Genomic DNA, 21,448 nt, shown 5'->3' with positions numbered 1-21,448 from the left:
CTTTAGAGTTTTCTATCCAATACTAATAATAATATGCATATATTAGCAACTGAGACTGAGGCGCTGGCCGTTTACAATGGGCACCTTTTCATCTAAGCTACTCAATACTGCCCCTGCAGCCATAAAAAGTTAACAAACTATAGTTTTGGCAATGACACAAGTAATGTTTCCAACAATTGTTTAAATTATTCAACTTTTAATTCATTATCTCAATTCCAGTGGGTCAGAAGTTTACATACACTGAGGTGAATGCCTTAAATTTCTCTGGGATATGTGGGATGCTAGCGTCCCATTTTAAAGAAACTTCTCGTTAATCCAGCCACTGTGTCAGATTTCAAAAAGGCTTTACGGCGAAAGCACACTTTGCGATTATGTTTGGTCAGCGCCAAGTTACAGAAACATACAGCCATTTTCCAAAAAAGGAGAGGTGTCACAAAACTCAGAAATAGCGTTATAAATATTCACTTACCTTTGATCTTCATCGGAATGCACTCCCAGGAGTCCCAGTTCCACAATAAATGTTTGTGTTTCGATAAAGTCCATCATATATGTCCAAATACCTCCCTTTTTGTTCGCGTTTAGCCCAGTAATCAAATGCGCGATCACTTAGTTCAGACAAAGTCAAAAAAGTTATATTACAGTTCGTAGAAACATGTCAAACAATGTATAGAATCAATCTTTAGGATGTTTTTATCACAAATCTTCAATGTTTCAACCAGACAATTCCTTAGTCTTTAGAAATGCGATGGAATGCAGCCAACTCTCACGGGCGTGCACCTGACTGAGCTCATGGCATTCTGCCAGACCTCTGACTCAAACAGCTCTTATTCTCTCCCCCTTCACAGTAGAAGCCTGAAACAAGGTTCTAAAGACCGTTGACATCTAGTGGAAGCCGTTGGAAGTGCAATATGACCCCTTAGACACTGTATATTGGATAGGCAAAGATTTGAAAAACTACAAACTCCAGGTTTGCCATATGAGTTCCGTTATACTCAGACATCATTCAAACAGTTTTAGAAACGTCAGAGTGTTTTCTATCCAAATCTACTAATTATATACATATTCTAGCTTTTGGGCCTGAGTAGCAGGCAGTTTACTCTGGGAACCTTATTCATCCAAGCTACTCAATGCTGCCCACGTTCCTAAAGAAGTTAAACAGCTTGGAAAATTCCAGAAAATGATGTCATGGCTTTAAAAGCTTCTGATAGGCTAATTGACATAATTTGAGTCAATTGGAGGTGTACCTGTGGGTGTATTTCAAGGCCTACCTTTAAACTCAGTGCCTCTTTGCTTGACATCGTGGAAAAATCAAAATAAATCAGCCAAGACCTCAGATAACAAATGGTAGACTTCAACAAGTCTGGTTCATCTTTGGGAGCAATTTCCAAATGCCTGAAGGTACCACGTTCATCTGTACAAACAATAGTACGCAAATATAAACACCATGGGACCACACAGCTGTCATACCGCTCAGGAAGAAGACGTGTTCTGTCTAGAGATTAACGTACTTTGGTGTGGAAAGTGCAAATCAATCCCAGAACATCAGCAAAGGACCTTGTAAAGATGCTGTAGGAAAAGGGGACAAAAGTATTCATGTGCACAGTAAAACCAGTCCTATATCGACGTAACCTGAAAGGCCGCTCAGCAAGGAAGAAGCCAGTGCTCCAAAACCGCCATAAAAAAGCCAGACTACGGTTTGCAACTGCATATGGGGACAAAGATTGTACTTTTTGGAGAAATGTCCTCTGGTCTGATGAAGCAAAAAAATGGAACTGTTTGGCCATAATGACCATTGTTATGTTGGGAGGAACATGGGGATGCTTGGAAGCCGAAGAACACCATCCCAACCGTGAAGCACGGGGGTGGCATTATGTTGTGGGGGTGCTTTGCTGCAGGAGTGACTGGTGCACTTTACAAAATAGATGGCATCATGAGGAGAGAAAATGATGTGGAGATATTGAAGCGACATCTCAAGACATCAGTCAGGAAGTTAAAGCTTGGTTGCAAATGGGTCTTCCAAATGGACAATGCACACTTCCAAAGTTGTGGCAAAATGGCTTAAGGACAATAAAGTCAAGGTATTGGACTGGCCATCACAAAGCCCTGATCTCAATCCTATAGAAAATGTGTTGGAAAAACGGAAAAGGCGTGTGTGAGCAAGGAGGCCTACAAACCTGACTAAATTACTCCAGCTCTGTCAGGAGGAATGGGCCAAAATTCACCCAACGTATTGTGGGAAGCTTGTGGAAGGTTACCCAGAACGTTTGACCCAAGTTAAACAATTTAAAGGCAATGCTACCAAATACTAATTGAGTGTATGTAAACTTCTGACCTACTGGGAATTTGATGAAAGAAATAAAAGCTGAAGTAACACACACAATTACAACAATACTGAATTTACACTTTTAAACATAATATAATACATAAAATCAATTTAGTCTGAAACAATTTGGTTTAAATAATGCAGAAACACTGTGCTGGAAAAGAAAGTATAAGTGCTATATGTGCCATGTAAAAAGCTAACGTTTAAGTTCCTTGCTCATAACATATGAAAGCTGGTGGTTCCTTTTAACATGAGTCTTCAATATTCCCAGGTAAGGAGTTTTAGTCCTATAATAACTACAACCTATTTCTCTCTATACCATTTTGTATTTAATTTACCTATGACTATTGACTACTTATAGGCACTATAGTATTGCCAGCCTAATCTCGGGAGTTGATAGGCTTGAAGTCATAAACAGCGCTTAGCTTCAAGTATTGCGAATAGCTGCTGGCAATCGCAGGAAATTGCTGTTTGAATGAATGCTTACAAGCCTGCTGCTGCCTACCACCGCTCAGACAGACTGCTCTATCAAATCATAGACTTAATTATAATAAACTCACAGAAATACGAGCCTTAGTTTCCAGATTTGACCATATTAATGACCTATCATTTTGAAAACACGTTCTTTATTCAAAGGAGATGGGAATCATATTCATGACAAAAATAGGTCCTACTTTCTTACGTTTCTTTACCCCCTAGTATTTCCACTTAGTTTTGCGCTATATTCAAACTGTTAGTTACATTGTTTCCCCCCACCCCATTTGGTCTGGTTGAGTTGACAAAAGTCCTAAACAAAACCACGTGTCCATGAACATTTGTTTATTAGACAAACATGCTCAAGTTAAATCCATGTATGATGATCATGAAGCGTCACTTGTGTCCAAATATTACTTTCACTTTGTTCTTCCAACAACGTGTGAGAAAAGAGCGCAATAGCCACTATAACTGCGACGTGAATAGCCTATAGCTCCCGTCTCCCTAATCTGCATCGGATGCGCTGCTACTCACACCGTTTCAGAGATCAAGTTATGATACCGTTTTTGTATTATATCAAATGCTCGCACTCAAACAACCGATAATAATGCATGACTGTTTGGTCGGGACTGCGTTTCCATCTGCAGCGATCCTCTCCCGGTGCGAATTGAACCGAGCCCACCCTTTTCGAGCGAACGGTGGTGCATTGTTTTAGTGAGCTCCCGAGTGTGGACAGTGTTCACACCAGTCCAAACGAACTAAGGGGGTAAATGCACCAGAGTTCGGAAAAACCACACCCTCTTAGAGGTCATTCATGCCCTTGACTGAATTGATTATTGTGACAGACAGCTAAAAAATGTTTTGCTGATGTTATAGTACACATGGGACACCATAGCAGTTACGTGTTCTCGGTGCCTTGCATCAATTGCATATTTATCAGGTCTAAAATTAGACTGAGTTACATCATCCTTGTATCGCTGTGCGGGAATCTGCCTCAGTACATAGTGTGCGTCAGTGAAAAAAAGGATGCCTTCCAATTTAAATCGAATCAGTAATTGGGAGTTACACAAGCTTAGTCGGAGGAATAGGAGGTTCTCTAATCAGTGACTGACTAAATATAGGCTGCTCTGTGAATATGAAGACCGTCTTTGTGAAACCATAATGAATCTGTCATGATATCTTATCCATCCTAACTGCTTTTATTGAATACAATATGGCTGAAGCGATTAGTAATGTTGTAGTCAAATAAAAAAAATTGAATCAAACTGTCACTTGTGCCGAATACAGCAAGTGTAGACCTTACCGTAAAATGCTTACTTACAAGCCCTTAACCAACTGTGCTGTTCAAGAAGAGTTAAGAAAATATTTACCAAATAAACAAAAGTTTTAAAAAATAACAATATACAGGGGGTTAGAGGTAGACCGATTTAATTGTCAGGGACGATTTCATGGTTTCATAACAATCGGCATTTTTGGACGCTGATTATGGCCGATTACATTCAAAAGGACCTTGTGGCTGCAAGGAGCCACGGTAAGTTGCTAGCTAGCGTTAAACTTAACCTTTATAAGAAAACAATCTTAACATAATCACTAGTTAACTACACCTGGTTGATATTACTAGTCTAACTAGCTTGTCCTGCGTTGAATATGATCAATGCGGTGCCTGTTAATTTATCATCAAATCACAGCCTACTTCGCCAAACTGGTGACGATTTAACAAAAGTGCATTCACGAAAAAAGCACTGTCATTGCACCAATGTACATAACGTCAATGCCTTTCTTAAAATCAGTACACAAGTATATATTTTTTTAAACCTGCATATTTAGTTAAAATAAATGCATGTTATCAGGCAATATTAACTAGGGGAAATGGTCACTTCTCTTGCGTTCCAGTGTAAGCAGAGTCCGGGTATATACAGCAGTTTGGGCCGCTTGGCTTGTTGCGAACTGTGTTTCTTCCTAACAAAAACGAATTAATTTGCCATAATTGTATATAATTATGACATAACATTGAATGTTGTGCAATGTAACCTCAATATTTAGACTTAGGGTTGCCACCCGTTCGATAAAATACGCAACGGTTCCGTATTTCACTGAAAGAATAAACATTTGTTTTCAAAATGATATCAACCACCCGAGCCACTGCCTGTTCACCCTGCTGTCATCCAGAAGGCGAGGTCAGTACAGGTGCATCAAAGCTGGGACCGAGAGACTGAAAAACAGCTTCTATCTCAAGGCCATCAGACTGTTAAACAGCCACCACTAACATTGAGTGGCTACTGCCAACACACTGTCAATGACACTGACTCTACTCCAGCCACTTTAATAATGGGAATTGATGGGAAATGATGTAAATATATCACTAGCCACTTTAAACAATGCTACCTTATATAATGTTACTTACCCTACATTATTCATCTCATATGCATACGTAGATACTGTACTCTATATCATCGACTGCATCCTTATGTAATACATGTATCACTAGCCACTTTAACTATGCCACTTGGTTTACATACTCATCTCATATGTATATACTGTACTCGATATCATCTACTGTATCTTGCCTATGCTGCTCTGTACCATCACTCATTCATATATCCTTATGTACATATTCTTTATCCCCTTACACTGTGTATAAGAGTAGTTTTTTTGGAATTGTTAGTTAGATTACTTGTTCGTTATTACTGCATTGTCGGAACTAGAAGCACAAGCATTTCGCTACACTCGCATTAACATCTGCTAACCATGTGTATGTGACAAATAAATTTGATTTGATAGTTTCCGGATTTGACCATATTAATGACCTAGGGCTCGTATTTCTCTGTTTATTATATTATAATTTAAGTCTGATATTTTATAGAGCAGTCTGACTGAGCGGTGGTAGGCAGCAGCAGGCTCGTAAGCATTCATTCAAACAGCACTTTCCTGTGTTTACCAGCAGCTCTTCGCAATACTTGAATCACAGTGCTGTTTATTGACATCAAGCCTATCAACTCCCGAGATTAGGCTGGCAATACTAAAGTGCCTATAAGAACATTCAATAGTCAAAGGTAAATGACATACAAATGGTATAGAGAGAAATAAGTCATAACTACAACCTAAAACTTCTTAACTGGGAATATTGAAGACTCGTTAAAAGGAACCACCAGCTTTCATATGTTCTGAGCAAGGAACTTAAACGTTAGCTTTTTTACATGGCACATATTGCACTTATACTTTCTTCTCCAACACAGTGTTTCTGCATTTTATTCCAAGTTGAACATGTTTAATTATTTATTTGAGACTAAATTGATTTGATTTATGTATTATTAAGTTAAAATACGTGTTCATTCAGTATTGTTGTAATTGCCATTATTATATATTATTGAGAGAGAAAAATCTGCCGATTTTTAATGTAATAATCCTAATCAGTCAACCTCCTAATTTAGGTTTATCATACCTGCTGAAGTCGTAAAAAGTACAGAAGCCCAAAAGCTTACTTTTCTGTCACAATTGTTTTTGGCACTTTTTTTGTTTATGTTGCCGTTGCTAAATTGGGAGTGTTGTGCCGTTCTGGGAGTGTTGTGTTCTGCTGAAATATTAAACACTGTCCTTATGCTCCGACTCGAGCATATCATCTATTTTTGTGTAGATCAGATCCTAGACCTTGTCAGTACTGTCAGGCACATGGTTTACAGCATCAAAGGTTGTTTGTGTACTCTAATACAGTGCATTCAAAAACTATTCAGACCCCTAGACTTTTTCCACATTTTGTTAGGTTACAGCCTTATTGAAAAATTGATTAAATAGTTTTTTCCCTCAGTCTACCCACAATACCCCATAATGACAAAGCAAAAACAGATTTTTAGATTTTGTTTTGCAAATATATATTTTTTTTAAAGATAATATTTTACATAAATATTCAGACCCTTTTCTCAGTACTTTGTTGAAGCACCTTCGGCAGCGATTAAGGCCTTGTCTTCTTGGGTATGACGCTACAAGCTTGGCACACCTGTAATTGGGGAGTTTCTCTCATTCTTCTCTGCAGATCCTCTCAAGCTCTGTCAGATTGCTGCACAGCTATTTTCAGGAAAAATTTGGAGACTTGTCCCGAAGCAACTCCTGTATTGTATTGGCTGTGTGGTTAGGGTCGTTGTCCTGTTGGAAAGTGAACCTTCGCCCCAGTCTGAGGTCCTGAGCGCTGGAGCAGGTTTTTATAAAGGTTATTTTACTTTGCTCCGTTCATCTTTACCTTGATCTTGACTAGTCGCCTAGTCCCTGCCGCTGAAAAACATCCCCACAACATGATACTGCCCCCACTATCCTTCACCATAGGGATGGTATTGGGCAAGTGATGAGCGGTGCCTGGTTTCCTCCAGATGCGACGCTTGACATTCAGGCCAAAGAGTTGTTGGAGCCAACTCATGTATTGCAAGGTTGTATATGACCTATGTGGACAGAATTGACCTATGAATCTTAATGTGCTAATTACCTATACGGTAACAATATTGACTCATGCCTGAACTTTGCAGCAGCTGAGTTGACACCTCAATCCTGTAGTGACAAAGCTAAGCCATGCATGCCAAGGCTCTGTTAGCTGCGATGACTAAATGCATCTCAATGCAAGCAGCACAGTTGACCTATAAATCTTGAGGCCCTGTACAAACAGCCTGTGGCAAAGAACTAGGCCAGAGCAACCTGGCGTGACCGAAGTAGAGTAGCTGGCATCTATCTGAGGGTAAATCCATTTGAATTAAATTACTTTTTGACAGCATCTCTTTTGATTTTAACTAAACCTTCCATACATATTTGCCTATTGTAGAAGTGCTCCGAAAGTGACTTTTTGGACCTGAATGCCAAAACATTCAAGATGCTCAAAGATGACCTAATTTTGCATATCCCACAATACCATGAGACATCCATGTCTTCATCACTGGAAAAGATAAAGGGTTGAGATTGATATAATTTAAGAGGTTACAAACAGGGTTATCAAACTATTTTATAATTTCTACGTTTCATAATTTCTACATTCTTTGTTTTTACAAATTTTCTATATTGTAGAATAATAGTGAAAACAAACTACGAAATAACACACATGAATCATGTCGTAACTCAGTGTTAGAAAATATATTTTGATTTGTTTGTTAGATTCTTCAAATCACCACCCCTTTGCCTTGACAGCTTTGCATGACAGCTTTGCACACTCTTGGCATTCTCTCAACCAGCTTCACCTGGAATGCTTTTGCAACAGTCTTAAAGGAGTTCCCACATATGCTGAGTACTTGTTAGCTGCTTTAACTTCACTCTGCGGTCCAACTCATCCCAAACCATCTCAATTGGGTTGAGGTCGGATGATTGTGGAGGCCAGGTCATCTGATGCAGCACTCCATCAATCTCCTCCTTGGTCAAATAGCCCTTACACAGCTTGGAGGTGTGTTGGGTCATTGTCCTGTTGAAAAATAAATGATAGTCCTAAGTGCAAACCAGAAAGGATGGCGTATCGCTGCAGAATGCTGTGGTAGCCATGCGTGTTAAGTGTGCCTTGAATTCTAAATAAATCATGCAATTTCTGGGGCTGGTACTGTAACTCTAATGAACTTATCCTCTGCAGCAGAGGTAACTCAGGGTCTTACATTCCTGTGGCAGTCCTCATGAGAGCCAGTTTCATCATGGAGCTTGATGGGTTTTTGCAACTGCACTTGGAAGACAATTTCAAGTTCTCAATTTTTTCGCATTGACAGACCTTCATCTGTTACGTTAACGTTTGAGACAACATGCTCTAGCATACAGGGTGGGTGTCATATTTTGGCTGCTAAATTCACTGAAATGGGAATCAAATGTTTGTTTCAACTTTCAAATTGTACCACAAAAATGGCGATCCACACATCAGAGAATGTTGACTTGAATGGGAATATCTGTTTTAAATTATACTGTAAATCTTCCATAGGATACCTATTGAAATCATAGAAATATATGTATTTCAATGCTGTACCAGTTAAATTGCAGTGGTCAGAAGGGTTTGGTCCATTCTATGAATTCAATTTCTATGATTTTAAAATGACACCCACACTGTATTCAAGAGCATGTTGTATCTCAACCGATGGCGGGCACAACACAGAAACATCAGATTATGTAAAGTCGGGTATAAATCACATCATACTACAAAAATCTGAGGACGTTAAAAGGTTAAAATCCAAAATGTAAAATATTTACTGACCATTTCAAGAAATGTATTAAATAGTTTTGACTACCCTGTTTTGTAATATATATTTTTTATTATATCAAACTTGACCGTTTAACTTGTCCTGTGATAAAGACATGGACGTCTCATGGTGGGGTATGTAATAAAGCTCTTTTTGTGAGGAAAAACTCATTCTGATTGGCTGGGCCTGGCTGCCAAGTGGGTGGGCCTGGCTGCCCACACACATGGCTGCACCTCTACAGTCATGGCCAAAAGTTTTGAGAATGACACAAATATTAATTTTCACAAAGTCTGCTGCCTCAGTTTGTATGATGGCAATTTGCATATACTCCAGAATGTTATGAGTGATCAGATGAATTGCAATTAATTGCAAAGTCCCTATTTGCCATACAAATTAACTGAATACCCAGAAAACATTTCCACTGAATTTCAGCCCTGCCACAAAAGGACCAGCTGACATGTCAGTGATTCTCTCGTTATCACAGGTGTGAGTGTTGACGAGGACAAGGCTGGAGACCACTCTGTCATGCTGATTGAGTTCGAATAACAGACTGGAAGCTTCAAAAGGAGGGAATCATTGCTTGGAATTATTGTTCTTCCTCTGTCAATCATGGTTACCTGCAAAGAAACACGCGCCGTCAGTCAGTTTGGTGACGAACAATGCCTTTTCCAGCATGATGGAGCACCTTGCCATTAGGCAAAAGTGATAACTAAGTGGCTCAGGTAACAAAACATCAATATTTTGGGTCCATGGCCAGGAAACTCCCCAGGCCTTAATCCCATTGAGAACTTGTGGTCAATCCTCAAGAGGCAGGTGGACAAATAAAACCCCAGAAATTCTGACAAACTCAAAGTATCGATTATGCAAGAATGGGCTGCCATCAGTCAGGATGTGGCCCAGAAGTTAATTGACAGTATGCCAGGGCGTATTGCGGAGGACTTGAAAAAGAAGGGTCAACACTTTTAATATTGACTCTTTGCATCAACTTCATGTAACTGTCAATAAAAGACTTTGACACTTAGGAAACACTTGTTACTATGGAATACTGAAGTATAATTACATCTGACAAAAATATCTAAAGACACGGAAGCAGCCAACTTTGTGAAAATGAATGTCATTCTCAAAATTTTGTCCACGACTGTACAGATTTATGGATTTGAATTATTTCAATTAACTGATTTCCTTATGGAATGTAACTCAGTCTTTTTGAAATTGTTGCATTTTTATATTTTTTGTTAAGTATAGTAACCGAGACGACCTACTCATCTCTGCTGTTGTGACAAAGTTGACCCATGCATTTCAATGCCCCTGTCACGACTTCTGCCGAAGTCGTTGCCTCTCCTTGTTCGGGCGGTGCTCGGCGTTCGACGTCACCCGTCTTCTAGCCATCATTGATCCTTTTTTCATTTTCCATTGGTTTTGTCTTGTCTTCCCACACACCTGTTTTCAATCCCATTCATTACCTGTTGTGTATTTAACCCTCTGTTTCCCCTCATGTCTTTGTCAGAGATTGTTTTATTGTCAGTGTAGTGTGATTGTTGTATAGGTGCGCGTCGGGTCCTCGTACCCATGTTTGTGTGTTTACGTACATTTAGTGTTATGGAGCATACTCCGTGGACTTTATTAAAAGACTCCATTTTACACTCCATTTGACTCTCCTGCGCCTGACTTCCCTGCCACCTATTACACCTATGCATGACAGCCCCGTTGGCTGAGATGACCTATGCAGCTAGCCATGACAAAGTATTGATAGACAGTCCCACTCAACCCCCCCCTCCCCCTCCCGTCCCATCCTCTCATTGGCTTAGTCAATGAGTCATCTGAGGTGAAGATCCCCATATGGGACAACAAGCTCCTTTTCCGCTCAAAGATGTTCCAATTACTACTTTAGGCAAGTGTGTAACAAGGATCTGACTGTGCCTTCCCCCTGCTGATGGAAAATGTGCTATTGAAAGTCCTTAGGGTAGTCAGTTGTGGAGACTCACTTGTGCTTTATACTTTTTGGAGAGATTAGGAGACTTTTTTTTTTCTGACAGCATGCATAAATATATGACAGAGTGAACCACAGATGGAGGATTCTAAAAGACTGCATGCAAATATACAACACCCATTACCCACACTCCGTCGGTCCATAAAATCCCAAAATAGTTGTTTGCTTTCAGAGCATCTACAGAGAAGTAAAGATTTTTCTGCAGCTTATGAAAAGGCTTATTTGTGGTTAGCGATCAAAGCTACTGTTTTTAAAAGGGCAGCATGTAAGTGAGTCTATGGAGCCCCCCACGGGTCTCCCTGTAGGGAGAAAGGGCGAGAGCTCACCCCCCTGTACGCCCCCTAGCGGATCACTAATTAACTTCACCTTTGGGGAAATGTCCTGGGAGTTGGCGGCTGAGGCCCCTAATGTAGTGTACAGGGCTCCAGTCAGCTAGTCTTTCTCCAGGCCTGGTTTCTGGTTCATAGTGTATGCACATACTCTGCTCTATTTGGAGGGTGAAGCCGGAGTGCTTCGGCGACCAGCTCACACTGAGCAAACTTCACTTCTGATTATATCGGCTTCACTTTAGATCTGTTGGCCCAGATATGGCTCTGGATGCCTGTGTAGGGAAAATAGAACTAGTATTTTTTTTAAAATATTGTATTTATAGTACAAATGGACGTTTAATAGCCTACTTGTGCTTCCACAACCTTTTACCACCTTGTTTACCCCTTGTTCCAATCCAAACTTTGATGTTGGATTGCATGGATGATGATTTCAAATCAAATCCAAGTTTATTTGTCACTTGCGCCGAATACAACAGGTGTAGCCCTTACAGTGAAATGCTTATTTACAGGCTCTAACCAATAGTGCAAAAAAGGTGTCCGGTGAACAATAGGTAAGTAAAAAGACAGGCTATATACAGTAGCGAGGCTACATACAGACACCGGTTAGTCAGGCTGATTTGAGGTAGTATGTACATGTAGATATGGTTAAAGTGACTATGCATATATGATGAACAGAGAGTAGCAGCAGCGTAAAAAGAAGGGTTGGGGGGGGCACGCAATGCAAATAGTCCAGGTAGCCATTTGTTTACCTGTTCAGGAGTCTTATGGGGGTAAAAACTGTTGAAGTCTTTTTGTCCTAGACTTGGCACTCCGGTACCGCTTGACATGCGGTAGTAGAGAGAACATTCTATGACTGGGGTGGCTGGGGTCTTTGACAATTTTTAGGGCCTTCCTCTGACACCGCCTGGTGTAGAGGTCCTGGATGGCAGGCAGCTTAGCCCCAGTGATGTGCTGGACCGTACACACTACCCTCTGTAGTGCCTTGCGGTCAGAGGCTGAGCAATTGCCGTACCAGGCAGTGATGCAACCATGCTCTCGATGTTGCAGCTGTAGAACCTTTTGAAGATCTCAGGACCTGGGGGCTTCATGGATGATCTGGGGGCTTCATGAAGCCTGACTTTTAAAAAAAACATCTGAGGGAAAATTTAATGCTCATTGTATATCTTAAAGGGAAATTTGAGATGGAAGTTGTGTATGACTTAAAATCAGGGTCTATGCTCACCCCGTCCTTAGCTCTCTTCTATTACTTTGTACTGTACAAGGAGCTAAAATAAGTAAAGAAACCCCTCCAAGATTATGTTGTGGAAACTATACCATTACAACAGCGTGATATGAGTCCTTATACAGGTGATACAACATAGCAGCCCTGTGTACGACCTTCAGATAAATGACCAACCTTTGTCCTTCCAAAGACCACTGATACAGTAATTCCAACTGCCAAGATGGTGGTTCTAAGCATTTTCCATGCATCTCTTGCTCCCTTTCCCCGTCATTGACTCGGCCTCATTGAGAGAGCAGACGGCTGAGAGCAGACGGGGGGAGAGCAGACGGCTGCGGCTCTCTTCCATCACCATTTGCGCATGTCGGTCGGAGAGGAAAGGAGTGAGGGTGAACGTTCTGGACTATTGCAGAAAAAAAAAAATCATTTTCCTCAACCCCCACCTACCCCACTGAGCCCTCTTCCTCAACAGGACAGAGAGCCAGGCAACTCCATCTTTCTCTCTCCTTTCATCCCTCCCCTCCATTTTTCTCTCTCGTTCAATATATTTCCATATTGCTGTAATTTTACAGATTTAACATAATTCACTGCTGCTCCAGAATGGTTGAACACCAGTCCTACAATTGCGTTACGATATATTAGAGGGGGAGCGCAAAAGAACGAGCGAGGCGACAAGCGCGCAGGAGGATAGCTAGCTCCGTGCCATGCATCCTAAATAGCCTTTGGTTAAAACATGGCCCGCGTGTACATGTGTATTGCCCTTTTCTATTTAAAGGGGAATGCATCATGGTTTCTGCCTAGTTTCAGCTTGAAACTGAAAGTACACCAGATGTGTCTGGTAATCACCTAGTCTTGTCTACTGCTATTGATAATGAAGTGGCATTGTAAGTGTTCAATAGAGTTCAGGTCACATGTAATTGCTGCGATTCTGTGTTTTTTTTAAATAGTTTACTATTGCATGGATTTAACTGCCTCTGGTTCATGTCTGGCTGTCTAATTTGCATTTTATTTCAATCAGCTCAAATTTGAAACAAACACTTCTCTCATATTTGAATGATTTATTAGTTAGTCTTGTAGCCTATAATTGTCCGTCAAATCAAGCAGGACGTTGTCCAGTAACCCTTTGTGGTAATCTCTGCTGTACGTTGTGGTGCCATCAAGAGGATCAGAAGGGCGTCTCGCCGCCTTTTACTCTACTAGGAGGAAAAATGCTTTAAAAAAACAACTAATTTTGAGTTTTTCCTTATTGGGTTTCCTGTAATTTCTCAGTAACAGCTGCCTAAACTTGTTCTGGGCCACTATCTGCCACCTGGCATCGTGCCAACATGATTTACGTCCAAAAATCTGACCCTGATGTGTCTTTTTAATCTCCCCGCAACGCATATTTGCCTGTCGCAGGAAATTAATGGAAATCATTAGAAGTTATTATGCAGCTTGTGTAGTTTGTGTACCCTCAAAAAAATAGTGTGGGGTCAGAGTTTTGCTGCCAAAATTGTGTTTAAAAAAAAATATATATTTATTGAAAGAGATCACAGTCAGGAAAACCGTTATAATCTTTGACCTCAAACATAAGGTTGCGTTTTATTTGTTTTGGATCATTTTCAAAAGCCTGATGGATGGTAAAACTACTTTAGTCTACCATGGTAACTCCTGTCAGTACTTTCTGTTTTCTGACTTCAAATAGTGCCTGCGATCTACTTTTATCAATATGTGTAATTATGTCATGATTGTCAGTGTTATAAAAGCTTTACACAAATGTTAGGGCTAATTGTTGAGTCTTCTCCAAGTTAGATATTGTTGGCCACTCTACCAAATTGTTATGTACCGCCCTCTAGTGATGTTCTTGTAGTATAACATGCATCAAGAACTCAAATGTGGTAACGCTGGTACCTTTGCTACTGGTATTCAAGTACTTACTTTTCCATTGTTTTTAATTTTTTTATTTGTTGCATTTCTGAACTATTACCAACCAGCAAGATGGTTGGTACACACGTCTATACTGTACAAATGCATGTCATATAGTTTAACTTTGTGTCCGTCCCCTCCTCATTTATCCCTGCAGCTGTCCACTGCAACCTGAGCCAGAATGGGATCGACCACCAGATGATGTGCCCGGACGACGTGACCTCACACCTGGAGGAGCAGCCCCTGGACCAAGGCGCCGTGCTGGACGACGACAGCCCCACCTATCAGGACGTGAGCCCCGGGTACCAGCGCCACTCACTGCCCCAGCGCTCCGTCTCCGAGTCAGAACTCTCCCGGGTAAGAACAGGTGGACTTCAATGTAGCCTTTCTCAACCCAGTCATTCCATATATTTTATGTATCATAACCCTAGCACAACTGATTCAAATGGCTGATTAGTTGACTAGGTGTTGGAGCACATAAAATATATGGTACAGCTAGTGTCAAAGTCTGCTCTAACGAATGACAGGATAGGTACCAGGCTGGGGTGACCACTTGTACCACGATCATTGGTCTGTAATAGATTTGTAGGTTAATTTTGGGATATTAGTAACAGGTCCCACCCTTGTGCTGTACGGTTGCACATTTTTACAGACTTTCAAGAATGTAATTCTAACCAATTTTAATTGCCCATCTTGATTTCAATAATTACATCCTTACTACACACTTTCTGGCACCTAACCATTGCGGTCTGAGAACTATTTACTTAGATTAAAGGTTGTCGTCAGTGGAGATTTGTTTTTATTTCCTCTCCAAAAATAGCATCCTGTCGAGGCAACGGACCGGACATTTCCTCCTCTTTCTGCCTCTGAAGGGAGATGAGAAAGAAAATGACAGATAATTATCTGGCTAACTGGAACTGCTTTCACCCAGACAATATGTCCTTCGAGAAGCTCCACATAGCTACACCTTTGATTGGAAAAACTGGGATGCTTTTTGTCTCACTGCGTGGCGCAGGCCTTCTATGTTCCTACAGTATACAAGTAAGAGTGATAAACCACCATGTAGGTTAATTTGAAAAAGAATGTCATGACTGCATGGACTCCTCATTAGAAACCTATAGGAGTAATGTTAGGATGTCTTAATGCCAAACTATTTTCAACCATGCACGTTGTACAGTTTCCGTCTGTTGAGTTCATGACTTCGATCCCCTTTTTAACACTACTGAGCCAAGCTGTACTGCTCTGGCCAGGCTACACATACCTCTAGTTGCTGGAACATGTTTGAAAATAAAATGTCAGAGCCAGCACAGTAAGGTGCAGTTCAGCCAATAGGGAAACTCTGTGGCTAAGCAACAGCATCGACTAAAAGCATGACCTGGTAGCACGTGGTGCTTGCAATGCCAGCATAGTGGGTTCCATTCCCAGGATCACCCATCTGTAAAATGTATGCGCACATGACTGTAAGCTGCTTTGGATAAGTGTCTACTAAATGACGTGTTATATACTGAACAAAATATAAACGCAACATGAAACAATTTTTATGATTTTACTGAGTTACAGTTCATATAAGGAAATCGGTCAATTGAAATGAATTCATTAGGCCCTAATCTATGGATTTGACAACTCTGCATGGGTGCTGCCATGACTGGGCTCCCCAGTGGGTGAACCTATGACCTCCCAGGCCCACCCTTGGCAGCGCCCATGCAGAGTCGCGAAATCTATAGATTAGGTCATAATGAATTTATTTCAAACGACCAATTTCCTTTATATGAACAGCAAATCAGAATCAGTTTTTCCCCATGAAAGGTCTTTATGACAGCCAGAAATACTCCTCCGATGATCCCGCAGGTGACGAAGCTGGATGTCGAGAGCTGGCATGGTTACACATGGTCTGCGGTTGTGAGGCCAGGTGGACGTACTGCCAAATTCTCTTAAATGACGAAGGCGGTTTGTGGTAGAGAAATTAACATTAAATTCTCTGGCAACAGCTCTGTTGGACATTCCTGCAGTCAGCATGCCAATTGCACACGAGACATCTGTGGCATTGTGTTGCGTGACAAAACTGCACATTTTAGAGTGGCCTTTTATTGTCCCCAGCACAAGGTAATGATCATGCTGTATTCTTTAAAAAAAACAACGTTTGACCCCTTTTTCTAGTCTTGTCCCATCAATGCAACTGCCGTAGGGACTCGGGAGAGTCGAAGGTCGAGAGCTGGCATGGTTCCACATGGCTGCACTGCTTCTTGACACACTGCTCGCTTAACCCTGAAGCCAGCCGCACCCAATGTGTTGCAGGAAACACCGTACAACTGGTTAGCGCGCATACACCCGGCCCGCCACAGGAGTCGCTAGAGAGATATGTGACAAGGGAATCCCGGCCGGCCAAACCTTCCCCTAACCGGGACAACGCTGGGCCAATTGTGTGTCGCCTCGTGGGTCACCCATTAAAAGCCAGTGTGGTGTATGTTCTTTCTTTGTGTCCCAATAGTCTGTTTCCGCACTGCTTGTAAATCCAATATGTGTGTGAGGGGTATATATTATGTATAACCTACCTAAAAAGAGATTGCTATGTGCACAGTTAAGATCAGGAATATTGCCTCTGCGTCTTGAAACAGGTCAGATCAGGAATATTGCCTCTGCGTCTTGAAACAGGTCAGATCAGGAATATTGCCTCTGCGTCTTGAAACAGGTCAGATCAGGAATATTGCCTCTGCGTCTTGAAACAGGTCAGATCAGGAATATTGTCTGCGTATTGAAACAGGTCATGTTTACCTATAATTAAATTGAAAAAATGTGTGTGTAGGCTTGTCTACCATATGAATCCTCTCTTTGTGTCAGACTGGGTTCAAGTGACTTTTGTTTATTTGTATGTATCTGGTGTATGTTATTTTACTGCTCTAGGGGTGTAATTATTGGTTGGATAACCTTATTTACTATTATGTATAGATTCATTTTTTTATTTTAAAAAAATCGCTGAGGCGCAATGCAGAGAACGCCGGAAGAATGATCATTTAATTACCATAGTGAATTATTGTAATGTTTGTTTCAATTAATCCCATAAGGGTTGGTTTGCCAATTCTCGATTTCACACGAAAATAAAATGTCATTCGTTCCAATTTCAACCCGGAAGTGTCTTTAAAATGGTTATTAATTTACTTAGCTTGTTATTTCTCCCTTGCCGCACGGCCTACCGTCCACATATAGAGACAGCCTAGCCTGATTTATCCCCGCAATGAAATTGAATAATTAGCGACTTTTCTGCGCCTTTGAGCTTTCGGGGAGAGAGAAACTATGGGCCCAGGCCATGCCTGCCGCAATGCCGAACTAGGTCATTGAGCTACGGAGGGGATAGGGAGGGAACGAGACGGGCTCAATGTCTCAAATATACACCTATTCGGTCAGCGTGACGCTAATCGTTATTCCCTCATCACTGAGGAAATAATTGTGTACTGTATCAATGGAATGATGCGGTGTGGTCATTTATTCGCTAGGTGGCGCTGTATGTTTGAGAATGCCAGAGCTGTATACTGCCCTACCAAGGAAAAGAGCAGTAACTGCTTATAGAGTGAAACTGAGAAAAATGACTATTTTTATTGTCCAGCCAAGTGAATTGTAAGCACAATCATTGGAGATCTGTTGTCATACTATGAGGTTATTTTTTATTTTATTAATATTGACCCTGACCTCTGACTCTAGACGGCAGGTACTGCCTTCTTGCTTGATACAACCACTGGTTTCCATGCTGATTTAAAAATATATTTTTTACACAAACTTGTTAATGTATTTATTTGTGGCTGTCAGTGTCATATAGTTTGATTCTTGTATCAGCAAAGAACAATGCATAATACCAAGGTAAACTGTAGACACTGCAGCCCAAAGCTCAGTGAAACCAAGGTAATTGACAGTAACTGAAGTTCGTGATGGCAGTTAGTGCAAACATGACCCCCACACACACACACACTCGCACACATTTTCTATGCAACACAATGGAGTCAGGATATATGTCTACATGATAAAGCATGTAGTTGAGTATAAAAAAAAAAGTCAACTCATTTTTGATCAAATGCACAGTAGCTGCTCCTTTGCTTAGTAGGGCAGTTTAGTGTACTTACTAGGCTACACATGGTAGTGGAGCTATGACAACACCACGAGAACCCCTGAAATGCCTTTTACATTATTGTAATAATGGTATTACTTTAAATGAATGTAAGTAATGTATTTAACCACCTGTAAGGCTTTCAGTATCCTACTCATTACACCTGGTAGTAGTCTGTGTGTTGCTGTGGGTGTACTGTATGTTTCAATTTTGGCTTTGTGGGTTGAAATTCTCTTATTTGTTGGGTGTTTTGTTTTTGAAGTTGTCCTTGCTCTGTTGCTAAGGTAACATGAGAAACACCTGAAATGCATATTGTGTTTTTAAATATGCCAAGGACAGATTGACTGTGTTGTGTTTGCGAGCGTGTGCACACAGGCATATTCTCACTTAGAAATCAAGCTAGCTTTTTCTCGCGTCGCACACCAGCGCTGTCACTCAAGTCTCTAATTGGCTCGGTCTCAAGCGCATTTATGTGGACTTTTCCTTTCCTCTTTCTATTTCCTCTCTCTCTCGCTCTCTTACGTTTCATGGCTGGCGGGCATAGCCTCACACAATGTTATAGTCCCAGAAACACAGCTCTGTGCTACATTACAGTACGATGTCATATTGACTCAGGAACTGTTGCAGTTCCCACCAAGCTCACCATGGGCAGTTCACATTACACACACTCTCCCTGAGCAGTAGTGAGCAAAGCCTCTGACTTAATCCCTCTCTCCTGTCATCTATCGATCCTCTTTCCAGCCTTGTCTCTTCTCTTTAACCCTCTCTGTCACACGCACACCATACGCGTGTGTGTGTGTGTGTGTGTGTGTGTGTGTGTGTGTACATATGCCCCTTCTCTCTCTCTGCCCCTTCTCGCTCTCTCCCTTTTTCCCCATTCCTCCCTACTGGCTCATCATGGTAGTGTTTCTGGATATGCCATCCAGAACGACACTAGCTCCTTCCCCTTCCTGCACTGTACTCTATCATACGCCCCAGGCTGCCAGTCAGAGTTAATTAGTGCTGAGCTGTATTTAATGGTTAACGTGGGATTTTGTTGCCCCTCAGCGGAGGTCTCCTATCGCTTCCTTACCTGCAGATTCAGCGTCTCTGTGGCCTGCCAAAGCAGTCATGTCGGTCGTCAGTCTGTACTCTAACTATGCTTGGCACGTGGAGAATGACTGTCTTCCCCGGTGGTGCTCTCTCTATATCTGTCTCGCTTCCCTGTCTCTCTCTAGTCAGTCAGGTACAGACAGACAGGGCAATGCTGTGGGTACTGTGTTATGCTAGCCTAGATGGAGGCATGTTTTATCGCTGTGCCGCACAGCGAGCCACCGCTGACTGGAGTGGGAGGGAGATGGGAGGAAGGGGGTGGCTCTGTAATTTTAGTAGCCCCTCAATCAAAAGGAAGCGACGCCAGCACTTTAGCTACAGTGGCGGGTTGTTCAGCGGGACGCAGACTGAATGCCTGTGGGATTAGGCAACATAACTATCCACCTGGCTGCATGTTGTTGTCGGATCAAATTATCTACAGTATGTCCTCTTTGGTCTGATTTTAAATAGTACTATACCATGATTCCATTTAGTGCTGCTTGTGTAACATATGTTATCTGCTCAGGACCATATCCGTAGACATTGCTATATCATTGGTATTGGCATGGACTGTGTAATTTCTAACCCTAGGCATACATAGTTCATAGGCTAGCTACTCTTGTGTACTGCTGTCTATTACTGACATGCAGATCATCCATGAGGATGAAACAAATGGCCCTTGCAGATAAGTATTGGTTGGTATTGTTTGTGTATGCACTGTATAGGTAGTCTCTCGTGTGTTACTGGTATAGTGTATTAATGCGTACTGTATGTGCCATCAATATTGGACTTAATAAGTCATCTGTCTTTCCCCTCCATGCAGCCGGGGAATGTAAAGCTGTCCAAGCCAGTGGTCCTGTGGACCCAGCAGGACGTGTGCAAGTGGCTGAAGAAGCACTGCCCCAAGCAGCACCAGATCTACAGTGACTCCTTCAAGCAGCATGACATCACAGGTGCGCCAGCCAAAGCCCGAGTATCTGCTGTCGCGGTTCCCGTCATGTCAATCATAACCTCCTCCAATGAGCCCCTCGGCAAGGTCACACCCGCCCACCCGCTAACAACCCACCTGCCGCATAATGGCGAGACGGCTAATTGCCACGCACTCAACCTCTCGGCGCACGACTGATTTTACATGACAATGTTTGTTTATTTGTGAGGTACTGACGCCCTCTCGACTCGCCGTGACTGGCGAAATTGAGCACTTCATCCATGATGCACTTACGCCACAAGGAAACTGAGATGGCTGGGGCTATGTGCTGAACCAGAGCACACTGTAGCGGCATTCCATAAAGATGTGGATGAGGCTACTTTCTATTAACGGTAATAGGATCTAGCTACATGCAGTGATAATCCCATGTCAGTAACATGTACAGTGCATACAAAGTATTCAGACCCCTTGACTTCTCCCACATTTTGGTACTTTACAGCCGTATTCTAAAATGGACTTTAAAATCGTTTTTCCCCCCTCATCAATCTACACAATATACCCCATAATGACAAAGCAAAAACCGTTTTTTAGAAATGTTTGCTAATTTATAAAAAAAATAAACTAAGTATTTGGACCCTTTACTCAGTACTTTGTTGCAGCACCTTTGGCAGCGAATACAGCCTCGGGTCTTCTTGGGTATGACGCTACAAGCTTGGCACACCTGTATTTGGGGAGTTTCTCTCATTCTTCTCTGCAGATCCTCTCAAGCTCTGTCAGGTTGGATGGGTAGCTTCACTGCACAGCTATTTTCAGGCCTCTCCAGAGATAAATGATCGGGTTCAAGTCCGGGCTCTGGCTGGGCCACTCAAGGACATTGAGACTTGTCCCGAAGCCACTCCTACGTTTGTCTTGGCCATGTGCTTAGGGT

The 21,448-nt window shown here is 41.7% G+C and overlaps 1 protein-coding gene across 5 annotated transcripts in view; it reads left to right on the top strand.

Moving 5' to 3' along the window:
- LOC112229931 (sterile alpha motif domain-containing protein 12) overlaps window positions 1–21,448 on the top strand; it is a 102,171-nt gene that overhangs the window by 11,383 nt on the left and 69,340 nt on the right. For all 5 annotated transcript variants that reach the window (XR_006080550.1, XM_024396081.2, XM_024396082.2 and 2 more), the window contains 2 exons: window positions 14,583–14,782; window positions 20,416–20,545. Coding sequence is in view for 4 of the 5 variants with exons in the window: in XM_024396081.2 (XP_024251849.1) it covers window positions 14,583–14,782; window positions 20,416–20,545 (330 nt within the window). In the remaining variant the exon portion in view is untranslated. The remainder of the gene's footprint in view (window positions 1–14,582; window positions 14,783–20,415; window positions 20,546–21,448) is intronic.

The sequence above is a fragment of the Oncorhynchus tshawytscha genome, linkage group LG31 (genome assembly GCF_018296145.1).
Source record: "Oncorhynchus tshawytscha isolate Ot180627B linkage group LG31, Otsh_v2.0, whole genome shotgun sequence".
Lineage (NCBI taxonomy): Eukaryota > Metazoa > Chordata > Actinopteri > Salmoniformes > Salmonidae > Oncorhynchus > Oncorhynchus tshawytscha.
Note: the sequence above shows the minus strand (reverse complement) of the source record. Positions and strands in the feature narration are given on the sequence as shown.